The sequence below is a fragment of the Spea bombifrons genome, chromosome 1 (assembly GCF_027358695.1).
Source record: "Spea bombifrons isolate aSpeBom1 chromosome 1, aSpeBom1.2.pri, whole genome shotgun sequence".
In the NCBI taxonomy this organism is placed as follows: domain Eukaryota; kingdom Metazoa; phylum Chordata; class Amphibia; order Anura; family Pelobatidae; genus Spea; species Spea bombifrons.
This window is the reverse complement of record NC_071087.1, coordinates 144,807,242-144,820,729: the sequence shown is the minus strand read 5'-3', so window position 1 is coordinate 144,820,729 and position 13,488 is coordinate 144,807,242. Positions and strand designations below refer to the sequence as shown.

At 38.8% G+C, this 13,488-nt stretch overlaps 1 protein-coding gene across 2 annotated transcripts in view; it reads left to right on the top strand.

The window, feature by feature from the left end:
* The window catches only part of AP3B1 (adaptor related protein complex 3 subunit beta 1), a 109,945-nt gene extending 106,734 nt beyond the window's left edge, over positions 1-3,211 (top strand). For both annotated transcript variants that reach the window (XM_053447976.1, XM_053447975.1), the window contains exon 27: positions 2,487-3,211. In XM_053447976.1, the coding sequence (XP_053303951.1) occupies positions 2,487-2,640 (154 nt within the window). In that variant the 3' untranslated portion in view covers positions 2,641-3,211. The remainder of the gene's footprint in view (positions 1-2,486) is intronic.
* Positions 3,212-13,488: the final 10,277 nt, after the last annotated feature.

The window sequence follows — 13,488 nt, the reverse complement described above, 5'->3', positions numbered from 1 at the left end:
TTCTACTTGGCAGTTCATCCAGAACCGCAGAGTGCTGCAGAAACGCATATATAGAAACTATTACTTTCTCTATCTCTATAGTAAGCTAATCCCATATCGTAAAACAAATCCCCAGGACACGTCTTAATGCCCTATAGGATTCCAACAAGTTACTGGCAGCGGATCGGGTAGGATTCACTTTATTTGGTGGAATGAAAAAGAAGTGTATCCGTCATAAGGAAGCATCAGAAATAAACATTTTCACAACAATCCGTATCATTGATGTTCTTTTTGATGGTAATATTCCATAAAGCTCGACTTATCAGACTGTTATCTATTATAGTAAATACCATTAAAAAAGTATATTATTTACCTATAGCCATAAGAGTTTCAGGGGAACATTCTGGGGTAAAAGAGAACAGAAGTCTCTTTCTGGGGACTGTTACCTATTATAAGGGCACAATGGGCTTTCGGATAAAGCCAAAATATACATTTTCTAAGAATGCATTCTGGGCATAGAAGGTGTTTAAGGGGCCGAGGTCTTGCCTGCAGTATTTTCACACTAAATATATTATTCAGAAGTTTATTTTAAGATGTTTATAGAGAAAGACATAAACTTAATTTAAATATGGCGTTATCCAGAATTAATTACATTATCTCTTTAAAAAAAAAAAAAATTGAAAATTGTGAAAGCAGCCTTTTGGTGCACACAGGGTTAAGCTAAATTACTACAGCGAAGAAGAAGAAGAAAAAAAAAAGAAATTAGGTTTTTATTGTTCTCCCAGAGCATTTAACACATGATTTAAATATGTCTGTGAGTCATGAAATTGTAATGTTCTGTGTTAAATCATTCTTACGAGAATAAAAATCAAATCACCAGCACAGTCTGACTATTATTTCTTAATGTTGGGGAAAAAAAATGTTTAAGTGTTCTTATACAGGATCTCAACATACTGGCTATTAAAAGGCCAAAACAGTGCTTTCATAAATAGAAGTGTAAATGAAAATTTAGATGTTTAAGAGCAATTATCACCGACGGTCAGATTATAGAGGTGGACAGTTAAATTATTTAAATTGACTAATTTGTCTAATTCTCGACGCTGCTGTCAAAACACTCCTTAACGTTTCTCAAAAAAAAAAATCACAGTCTGGGGAAAAAAGTGGTGAAATAAATATTGATTTTTCTATTGATAAAAGAAAAAGTACAGCAATTATTATTATATAAACTGGTTAACAAGATTTAATTCCCACATAATGCCTTCCTAACTAGTGTAATGTGTTAAGAGGCTTTGATGTGATTAAGGGAAGAAGAAGAAGGGGGAAAAAAAAAAGAAATTACTTTTCATTTAAAGGGAATCTGTTTCCTGCTAAAGTGGCTAATATTTTAATTAAGTCTGGTGTGAAGTTTTTTGAGTATCTTTGATAAACTCCCTCTTTTATGTTGATGATAATTAAAGAGATCCCTAAAGACCTCGGAATGATCTGCGCAAAGCCCACGCTAATTGTTAGACATGAGACACTGACCAGTTGGTTTGCTGTTGAATAGCCGGCGTCGTGCTGTCAGTCGAGTCATTTTATTTTATTTTTTTTTCTCCTCCATTGTTAGCCGTTGTCAGGGCTAACTGAGTCCTATTGTGGCTGAAGATGTTTCACAAATTGAGGCAGATGGCTCCGATTGAGACACGTGTCATTCAGAAAAGAGAGAAGGGGATTGGCCGCCGGCGCGGGGTCACAGCAGGTCACAGACTTGCTCCCACACTTGTTAGTGTTTTCAAAAGGCCTTGCGCAGCGACTTCATTGTTGTGAAGTTAGGAGGAAGAAAAAAAAAAAAAAAGAATGTTTTTCACTTTATCCGGAATGGAAAGTCTACAATGCAGCCGCCCCTCTCGCCGGCCTTCGCTTCTTTGTACCTAAAACGGCTTTTCAGTCAATTGCCGGACATAAAAGGACAGTTTTCCTTCTAATTGTACATAATTAGGAAGATGTTGGTGTCTTGGAATTTTGTACCCTACATTTAATTTTTTTCTTTTTCCCCCCAATTAAATCTAATAGAAAATAACACGTTTTAAGGACGTTCTGTTTGCTCGGTGTTTTCAATACTCCGCATTTTTTTTTGATCATTATGTAGCAGGGGGATACGAGGCATCCCGTTCCTCTTGGTAGCTTACATTTCTCTATTCATCCTTATTTTACAGCCTTGGCTAATTGCTGCATCCACAACATTATCGTTTTCTTGTAAGCATCACAAATTAAGGGGCACCTTTTTTTTCTTTTAATCGATCGATAATTCTAACTATATATATATATATATATACACACACATATACACACACACACACACACATGCTTCAAGAACGCTTGATATTAATTGCAAAAGAAAAAAAATTAACTATGTTTGATCACGTATGGTTATGATATGGTAAAAACAGAAACAAAAATCAATGTTTCATTTACAATCTGCATCACGTTATCTTTTCATTTTTCTGCTTTTTTCGTTCTTTTTCTAGATTTGCGGCTAAAACTGTGCACAGCGGGTCGTTGATGTTGGTCACAGTGGAGCTGAAGGGAAGCTCGGCAGCGCGGCTCATCGTAAACACGGAGAAGACGCTGATTGGTTCTGTTCTGCTGCGGGAGCTGAAGCCTGTCCTGTCCCATGGGTGACCGGCTTACATCTGGACTTCTGAATCTGGCACAAAGCAAAAGTGCCTGGCATCCACTACTGCTGCCTATCATTTATAATAATAGCCCTTCCATCTGGCAGTAGTGGGAAGAATACACTCTGGACGATCTCGTCTCCTGCTTTAGAATGCTAGTATCTATCATGTATGCAAGCACTTGTGATAGCTGAGCTTGCTAACCAAAGATCGTATGTTTCACTGTCACTTATTTCTCCATTTAAACACATTCGCTATTTGTTACAGTTTCTTTTGCCCATATAAGGAAATATTGGGCACTCAAACAATAAAAAACCCCAAATCAGGGTAAATTACAGCCTTCGTATATGAAAAAGTGTTGTCAGGTTTCCTGCTCCTCGCAGTTATGGCAGGTCCTGTTTAATGTGTTCATACTGGCTTGTGCTGAACAGAAAATGATGAGTTAATATATCAATATTTCTGTATTCTAGAGTTTTCTGTAATGCAAGTTTATAATTGGTCATCTTGATTGTTGGAAATCATTCTCTAATATGTGCTTATTTTGAGTTGATCCTTCAATAAATTTGTATGTAAGCAGGTAGTCCATCTTTATTTCATTTATCACAGTAATGTGTAATGTGTAAAATAGTAAACTTATGACAGGCTAAAAAAGGGGAATTGTCACTAATATATATGGTTATCTGGCAAGGTAGACATCTACATATATGTATGTAGTATTTTTGGTCTAAGTTCATGTTATACCTTTGTTTAATCCATTTTAAGCCTGTCATAATATATATATATATATATATATATATATATATATATATTTTTTTTTTAAGAGCCTTTATTGATAGTAATAGTCTAAGTGCCAGTGAGTGAAAGGATAATGTTTTGGGGAAAATGATTTTCTTTTGTGCTGAGTAATAAAATGTAATGGATACATTATAATACTAAAAGTGAAAACTGATGAGCAAACTGTGTCTTAAAATCTTAAAAAGTGGAATCTTTTTAAATTCGTATGTGTATATGTGTATATGTGTGTATATATATATATATATATATATATATATATATATATATATATATATATATATATATATATATAGTTGTGTGTGCCCACAAAAGGGACAAAATTGTTGTTTGAAGTGTTGAGCTGTATTCTTCCAGCAGCCCAAATTAAAAGCATCGAGCTGTATAGCAGTTAAGAAATGCTAAATACTATACCTTAATTTGAATTAGGAAGTAGCGGAATGGTGGTAGGCATCAGTATCCACCTATTAGCGGATCGGATGTAAAGGATGGCTAATCGGTAAGACAGAACGGGAGCCGGTGTGAGTGACCTTGCACGGTGTCATTGTCTTGGTGGAAAATGCTTGAAAGGAAAAGCGTATTGTAAAAATGTTTACATTTAAAATTTTGCACCGAACATTTTACGTTTTAAATGTAAAAAAAAATTTGCCTTATCTTGGAACCTCCCTAATGGTTTTACCAAATCACCGACCGTTATTGGAATGTGTAAAGCCGATACTACTTCTGAAAAGTAAGTAGCATTTGGATTAAAGATGCTTTGCTTTCTGTGCATGTGTTGCCTTGTATAGTTTTCATTCGAGGTGTGCTTAGTTCAAAGAAAAGAAAAAAAAAAACAGGTCCATTTTAAAAGACAAACTGGATTTGCAGGTGAAAAGCCATTATGGGAACAATGTGGATCATTTGCACAAATTAATGCTTAGTGAATATTGCCCTATTTTTAAATGTCTTTTCTTTGGTTCTTTTGGGGACACACGGTGTGTATATGATCTGCGGTATGGTCTACCTATGAGCATCTGCCCTTAACATCTACAACATAAACATGTTATTGAAGCAACTGATCTTTCTAATTAAAGCTAATTTTGCTTTACCTGCAAAACTGTAATGAAGTGAAAAAAATGTGATTTGATGATTAGGATTCTGGAGTGAATTGTGTTGTATACGTTCTTGCACTGTTCCTCCATCAGGGAGTTTGTATCGGTGGAGTGCAGCTGCTCGGTTGATTTACAGGGCTTCGGCTGTGGCTAGCCATAAATAAATCCTCTTATATAGTTGTTATGAGCACCTGTTAGATCATCTGTCAGGAAAGCAATGTTCACATTTATCATAGTGTGGTTTTCATTCAACCTCAATCCATTTCCAACCGACTCGGCCTCCACCAGCAAATCACTATTACCCCAACATAATTGCTCATTTCCACTATACGTTACAACTTGCAGATAAAAGATATCACTACTTGGCCAAATTTCATAAATACAGGAGCAGTTCGGTGCAGTAAAAGTTTATTTTTGTCGTCATTTGTCACACTATTATTCTATAAATCACATTCAACAGCGTTCTTGCCAGTTCAGTCGTTACTGTCTGTCCAGACGTGGAAATGGTCCGTTTCTTCTCTCGAGATGACATGACGTGTAGCTCAGACAGAGCTGGCTTATGGCTTTGTTGCACCCATTTACTTTTATTAGGCCTTCCAACAAAAAAAAAATCCTCGGGGATCAGTGTCTAGGACGGTAAAATGGGAATGAAAAACACAAATGACAGGCTAGCGGTTTGAGGACATTTCACTGAAAACCATCTAATTGAACTCTCCGTTCGATGTTTTAAATCACATCTAGAGTATTAACGCTCCGAAATTCCATAACATAATTCTTTAGGCATCAAGAGATTTAATTGCATGTGTAAGACTCATCTGAGGGTGGATTTATAGAATCTTCACAGTGTTAAAAAAAATAAAATAAAAAAAAGGCAAATATAAGCTTTTGAAGTGTTGCTGTACTAAAATTGATAAAGTTTATTAGGATGGATCCCCCCCCCCCAATGACTTAACTTGTATTCATTTTTAGAAATCAGCCTAGCTTGATGTTCTTTAAGTTCTTCGTAATTTTGGGTCGGCAGAGGAAACCATGCCTTGGGTTCTCTAACCCTGATGTGTCAGATTCTACTGTAACAAGCAACGCATCTCTCGTCGGTACATACATTTAATTAATTACGTGTTAATTAGAGAAGTTTGTAAGAGAAGCCAGATTATGGCCCTCAAGAGCAGTTTGGTACCCGTGATCTAGACGCGGGGGCTAAAGGGGTTAAGCAGCACAGAGTTCTCCTCATTTGTGCTCCAGAAATGCTCTAGAATTTATGTAAGTTGTGAACGTGTAGCTTGGCAGCATGATGAAGGATTTGATGGTAATGCAGTCTCCGGGTAACATAAAAAAGTGAGTGTAAAAGCTGAAGGAACAGTGCAATAGAAGGGTTTATAGTTGAGATTATACTTTAGCGTTGCTTCTAATTCAAGTTACATTCTCCATGGCTATTATGTAGCTCATAAATTCAATCAAATGTTTTACCGTTCCTATAAAAAATGACAGGAGGGGGGTTTTATGTTGTAAGTTTAGGCAGGAGCTCTGGGTGTTATACGAGATTTCTCCAGCCATTATGCCATTAAAAGCACGTCTCAGCCGCCCAAACCCCCGCATTACTTTGCTTTACCATATCGGGGTCTACGGAACGCTGTGTATAAACAGCTTTGTCAGCTGCTGCTCTATTTGCCGAATGTTGCTTATTGTCCAGATAAATGTATTAGGAACAATTCAGCGTTGTATAAAATGTGTTTATGTACGTTCCTGCGGCGGATAAAGGTAACGTTGTGTTATTTATTCAGGCCCCTTTCACCTTGGACAAAACATTAATTCAACTTTTCAAACATTTTAAGCAAATATTTTTAGTCTATTCCTCGAAAGCTTTGCTTATGTAGTACTTTCTGTTTCTATGGCAACAACCTATCAGTGTCAGCTTTTGTATCACATGACAATTTAACTGTTCCTGGCAAAGAATAAGGAATGAGGCAAATATTCAACCAAGGGCATACTATTTTAAGCAAAATTAGCAACTTTTAAGTTTAAAGAGTGAAAATGTAATTTCTAATACTTTATTTTATAATGTGTTTTACTGATTAACGATTGGGAAAATATCTATTGTGCTATTAAGTATGGATTACTTCGGGCTCCGATCGAACCTTCCCCTTGTTTCCAGTACCTCTTCTAAAGCTTATTATTATCTGGCAATCGGGTCCCTCGTTTTTCTTCTGCTGTAAGACTTCAATGCTTACTTGGCGCTTGGTCTTGTTCTATGTTCAGGATTGTTAAATATCCACCCCATCGATGCTTACATTTGCTTACTGTATTGATCTCTACCACTTCTCAAGTCTGCCAAACTATCAAGTGAAAGTTTCCTAAGTTACACATAAACCTCTAACCATCACATTTTTAACCATGGCCTCTTGTCCCATGGTTCATAATTATAATAATTCATGAATATAATGTTACAAGGTCGGGTGAAAGTGAGGACATCTTGATATGTTGGTTCACAATCCTTATAACTATTGGTGAAAGTCAACAGTTACTTCATTAACATAGTTAAGGGTTCAGCTTAAATGGCTTAAAAAATGCAATTCCCAAATACATGGGCATAAACTATTTTGTGTAGCTAGTGACTGGCTTTCGAAGGGTTCTACTATAAAGAACATTTCCGAGCTAGATGTTATAGTTTTATTTCGCTCTGGTAATATACATTCTAAATTGACTATAAGAGCAGTTTCTTGGAAAATGAGATCATATTACTGTGACTAGGGTGTGTAATTAGAGAGAAGATGGCTGAGCTCCGCTGATAAGTTTTAGCTGGGTCATACCAATGTTTACTGACGTGAAAGTTAAATCACACACTGTGAGCCTTTTGTCCAACAAATCAGCAGTGATCTCATGTACACCTTGGTGCATAATACAACAAGGTTTAAAAAGGAGCCCATCCTGTCCTCAGTAACAGAAACATTGTTTGGACCCAGCGCACAGCACCGCATAACAGCCCCACATGCGGCGACCCCATGCACAGCACCGCATAACAGCCCCACGTGCAGCCACCCCGTGCACAGCACCGCATAACAGCCCCACGTGCGGCAACCCCGTGCACAGCACCGCATAACAGCCCCACGTGCAGCCACCCCGTGCACAGCACCGCATAACAGCCCCACGTGCGGCAACCCCGTGCACAGCACCGCATAACAGCCCCACGTGCAGCGACCCCGTGCACAGCACCGCATAACAGCCCCACGTGCGGCAACCCCGTGCACAGCACCGCATAACAGCCCCACGTGCAGCGACCCCGTGCACAGCACCGCATAACAGCCCCACGTGCGGCGACCCCGTGCACAGCACCGCATAACAGCCCCACGTGCAGCGACCCCGTGCACAGCACCGCATAACAGCCCCACGTGCGGCAACCCCGTGCACAGCACCGCATAACAGCCCCACGTGCAGCGACCCCGTGCACAGCACCGCATAACAGCCCCACGTGCGGCGACCCCGTGCACAGCACCGCATAACAGCCCCACGTGTGGCGACCCCGTGCACAGCACCGCGTAACAGCCCCACGTGCGGCGACCCCCTGCACAGCACTGCTGAACAGCACCGGGGACCTAATTTTGTTTTTTTTATTCATTTGATGAAAAATATTAAAAGGGACGCATTCCATTTTTTATTGCACACAGAGATACCATCTGACCTGTTTGGTGTCGGATTATATTAGCACGTAATTATGACACAGATAATAGTTTTTATTTTCTTTAGAATCATTTTAGTGGCTTCTCGGCCAAATGGTATTTTCTCAAACAACACTACATAGACTACAGCCTCTGTTTCCAGCAACATCAAATAACTGCATGAAAATCCATTGTAACTTTGCCCTATTGGTTTATCCGCGCTGCTCGCTGATGCTCTAACAGTCATATTTACAACAATATTAAAAGATTCCATGATTCTATTGAATCTGAAATTTTAAAAACAGAATTTATTGTACTGAGTATCAAAACAAGCAAATCACTATGACCGTTCGTAACACGACTGCATTTACATCTTCTAATTTTGTTGGTCTCAACATCAGTAGAGTTGTACCCCTGATCAGTTTGTGGCTGCAGTTTCTACGGCAACTGGGAACTTTTCCAAATTGTTGCTACACGTTTTACAATATTGTTATTCAGTCTGGGAATTCTGCCAGATTAATGTTGCAAAATATTATGCAACATTGTAATCTTTGTTCCCAGGGCTCCATAGGCTATTGAGTTTTATTGGATTACTGAGAAAATTCTAGAAAATATTTCATGAAAGTAGAAATTGTGCGCTTAGTCGCTCCTGCTATTCGCTTTGTGAAAGTATAACTCCTATGATGCTCTGCCAGCCAGATATACTGTTTTGCAAAGCATTGTGGGACTCGTAGTTTTCCTAACTGCGATGCTGTGTTTTGGCTACGCATGACAAGTAGAAATCATTTCCAGTTTTTACTAATAATCAACTTATTTGTAACTTTGTATTTAGGATTCATTTTAAATAATTTTAAGATAACGATAATTTAAAGAATTAAAGGGGTTTTGCCATTAGAAACGCCCCCCCTTTGACCCACGTTTTGTCTCTTGGTATCATTTGCTTTTCATCTTAGTGTTCCTTGTGACAGCAATGATTTTCTGCTTGTACCGCAGGCAGCAGCAAAACGTGATGGGGGTGTTCATTCGTGGATTTCATGGTGTCTGTCACAGACCTGGAGCAGGGGAAGAGGTGGGATTCTGGGAGAGAATGGAGCATGTTCCAGTAAACGGAAGCACCTGTCTTCATAGAACAATTCTTATTAGCCCGCAAGTCTCTGAATGAGGCCGGCAAGTGACAAGCTGGCAATGCCAGCACCAGAACACTGTGACAGGCGCAGGCAGCCGGACCCATTGTCTGCTCTTGATGAGCATGTCATTAGTGGAAATAGAAGAAAGTGAGGGGCGCATCAGTATTCAAATAGCCTCCATTCTCTCTGCCATTCAGCAGCCGAGCTGCACAGCTACATTTCCTAATACACATTAGATTTATTCTGACTGCATACAAAGTACCCTGAAATGTAAAATGTGACCATGATAACTTCTTGCCGATCTCCTACTTTGTACAGAGCAGGTCGTCTGTCTTTTTCTATCTTAACAACTTAACTATTGGAGATGTTGATAACAATATTTTTTAACTGTATCATGGAAATATTTTCACAATTCTGATTGTTGTAGACATGGAATCGTGTCAATTGCCACTAACATGTAGGTTGATGCATACTTTTTTTTTTAAAGAATCTAGTATAATTGTATAATATGTAATAATTTATAATATATAATAATTTAAGTGCTGTTTTACATACCCATAGCTGATTGTCAAGGGCATTTTTTTTTGCTACCATAACAATTGCTATTAGGATCATTAAACTATAGGTCAGTAGTTTTTTTTGCTAAATAAAGTGTAGAATTTAGGTCTTCGCTGCCGCCCGCCCCTTCATAACTGTTATGTTGTAGGTCCATAGGAGGACCTGTTTTACTCACTACATTCTCTCAGTAAAGCAATAGAGGAATTGAACCCAGACAGTCATGGGGGGTCCTCAATAGGACTCTGGAGTGACATTCTGGGCTTTCCCCAGTGATAAGCCCTTGGGCAGGCTCCCCTCCTGTGGTAGGTCCTTTTGACTCTGGTCTTTTAGGTAGACGTGCGGGACTGTTAGACTGTGAAATTTGACATGCATGCATTTGAGTGCTTTAGGACCCAGCCTACTCAGTCTATTCCAGTAGTGCCATCCTCCGGTTTCCAAGCAGGAAAGTATGGGCCCTGGCTCACCTTCTTAACCTGTCCTTTGAAGCCTTCTCTTCTGAGGAAGAAGAGGAATTGAGAGAAGACTCCTTTTTTCCATGCAGAGGAAACAGAGAAGCTCATTGGAACAATATTGAGAATGCTCAAGGAGACTGTTGACATGAAATCAGCCATTTTGTTACCAATGGTGTAAAGAGGATTTAAACAGATGATAATACAACAGTGGAATCACCCTGGGAGATGACTTTCCACATCTAAAAGAGTGAAATTGCTTTTTCCACCTAAAGTAGGCGGGCGCCTACTTTATCTATAGGTGGCACCGGGCCTGTACCCAGTTCATAGAAACAAAATCACAAAATCAAATGCAGTGAGTATTATAAATACATGTTAGTTTTAGAGAACAAAAGAGTGAGAGCAAGCTCTTTTTTTCTTCAATCATAGGATTGTTTTAACCCCTTAATGACAAAGCCCGTACATGTACCGGCTCAAAATGCATTGTTTTCAATGGGTTTAGGGACCACCCATTGTCCTTAAGGGGTTAACTTCTTGAACAAAAATATTCTTTGACATTTTAGCCTCATACCCGAGGGCACATAAAACGCTCTTCCGGTCGGCCTTTCCATTCAGCTCTGTGCTGTTTGGAGATCTTTCATTATGGAATCTCTAGAAACCTGTGGCGGTAGAGGTGTGTTAAACGTAAAATCCCACTTCCTTCTGTATTTAATCAATCTTAGATTTGCAGTGAAAGGAGAGAAAGATTTGAATGAATGACAAGTGCCCTTTAGCTATCTTTGTAGTAATTGGTTGTGATATGTATGGGGCCTTTTCACTGCCCTCTCTGCACTCCATTTAAATTAATGTCAACAATACAAATTAGCAAGAAAACAGAAAAAAAAAGTTATAAAGTGAATTCAGATATATTTTGCTTAGCGTTGGATGGGAACAGCTGAAAGGCCTTTTCATGGGCCAGGGTTTTATTCAGAGAAAAGCCTGTTTGTTTGCCTTGTTTCATTTTCTTTGTATTTTAAACCCATAACAATCAACGTATACCATTAAAATCATTGTCGACGGGGAAAAAAAGGGGCTTTTACAAGATATTCAAGAGTGGCAGTCATAGAGTAACAAAACTAAGCACTGCACCAGTCTAATTGAGTCTGTATTTCAACAAACCGAGAGGCATTAAAAATGCACTCATGGTCCTATTTTGGTTATCAGAACAGTCTCTGATGGAAGTAAAGAAGGTCTGGTGCTTTAATTGGGCATCTCTTAAATATACAAATAATGTTTTAGGAATGACTCTTCAGTGAATTGTAAAGATGGTTCAACCATGGTTCCTGGAACAGAAATTATAGTGAGGCTGAAATAGACATAGCCGGCTCTGTACAATTTCCGCAACCCGGTCATCCCTTTTAGCCCAGCTTGTTAAAATCATTTCTTGTTTGGCTGTGGTCTTCACCCCGCACTGAGAACCAACTCTCTCCATATGAGACGTGGGGTTTAGCATGACGTGTTTGCTGGGTTTTTCCCCCACTAGCCTATACAGGCTACAAGACATTACATACGATCAATACATATCGTTGGCCTCCGGCTTTATTTTGCTTAAAATATTAGGATTGTTAACACTTTAGGTACAGAAAAGAATAGTTTATCTTATAGTTTATTTGCTCATGCAGATTGCCTGTAAGCCAGAACTGTAGTCAATATTTTTTATAGCAATATTAGATGGTTATTCAGAAAGTTACGTTACTAAAATGTTGTGGTGTTGCTGTTTGTAACATGACTGACTACTCGGTTGGGTACATGTGGTCCCTATCTATCTCCAGCGATGAAGTGTTCAAGTCTTTACTCAGCAACACGAATTAAAGAGCAAGATGCTTATTTGCAAAGAAAACCTTGATTAACTATTGAGTCATTGACTGGCTATGAGGACTGGAGATATGGGGCCATTGCAATAGAAAAACTGATTCAGAATAATAGTTTTTCATACTTGCGTAGGAGTCTGTCAGATGGTTCGTTTATTGATCTCTCCATAAAACCTCTGAAGGATCAGAGCCAGAAAATAAGATTTAACTCCTTTACCATGTGGACGTATTGGTACGTCCTCCAAAGGTGTGCCAAAATGAGCTTTAGCGCATACCTGTGCGTCATGCATTTTTCATAGCAGCGGAGACGTCTCCCTGCCGCTGCACGGGGGATCAGGCTGCCTGGACGCCCTCCAGATTTGGTGGCTTTCTGCTGACTGATCGTGTGTAGCGGCACTCGACATGAGGAGCCGTACTCGGTAAGGTAAGAAATGTCCAATCGCGTTATAAGGCCTTCCCTTCCGCTAGGCGTTGGCAGTGAAACTCTATGGAGCCTGGCTTGTGAAGAGAGACATTTTTAACAAAATATAAATAAAAATGAGAAATAAAATAAACTGTAAAAGATTATTTTTATTTTAGCTTGTTTTTAGATGCTAGCGCTCACAATTATTTTTTGCATGTTTCTGTGGTTTCATGAAAAGGTATGTATAATTTGTGTGGCTACATCAAACATGGGAAAGGGCATTAAATCATAATTAAACACACATATGATAGTAATGGCAAAGGACGTACGGTAATTATGGCACTGAATAACTTTGGTGAGGAAGGGGTTAAGTGTATTTTTTAGGAGAAAGGGCACAGGTCGCGCGATCAACTGACAGGTAAATAGAAACTTTTGAATTGCAAATAAAAAATACTTTTTTTTATTTATATTGTACTCAAGCTACTGACTTCTGTGGTACGTGACATTTCTGAGCTGGTCGTTTAATGTTTTGCCTTTCAATGAATAATGGCAGCAAATATTGAAAGGAAATGGTACATTAGTTCTTCTTTAAGGATGTCTTTGTCTGGGGCGAAAATAGGAATTTGTTTTTATGTTCTGTTTTTCTTCCTGTCTGCTGATTTGGGATATTTAAAGCAGTTTTTGTGAAAATATACTTCTTGCTGTTTACGGAAAGTTCTTAAAAAAAAAAAAATAAAAAAAATAATAAAAAAAATAAAACTCAACTAATATTTGAGGCTCCCCCAAACAGGGACTAACTCCTCGCAAAAGTCACTTGCCCATTGTCTGTTCTTGGCTCTGCTAGAAACAGAATTTGACGGCAGATATGAACCATCAGCCCATCTATTCTGCGTGTTTTCCTGATACAAAGACAGACTGTAATCATTATTTTC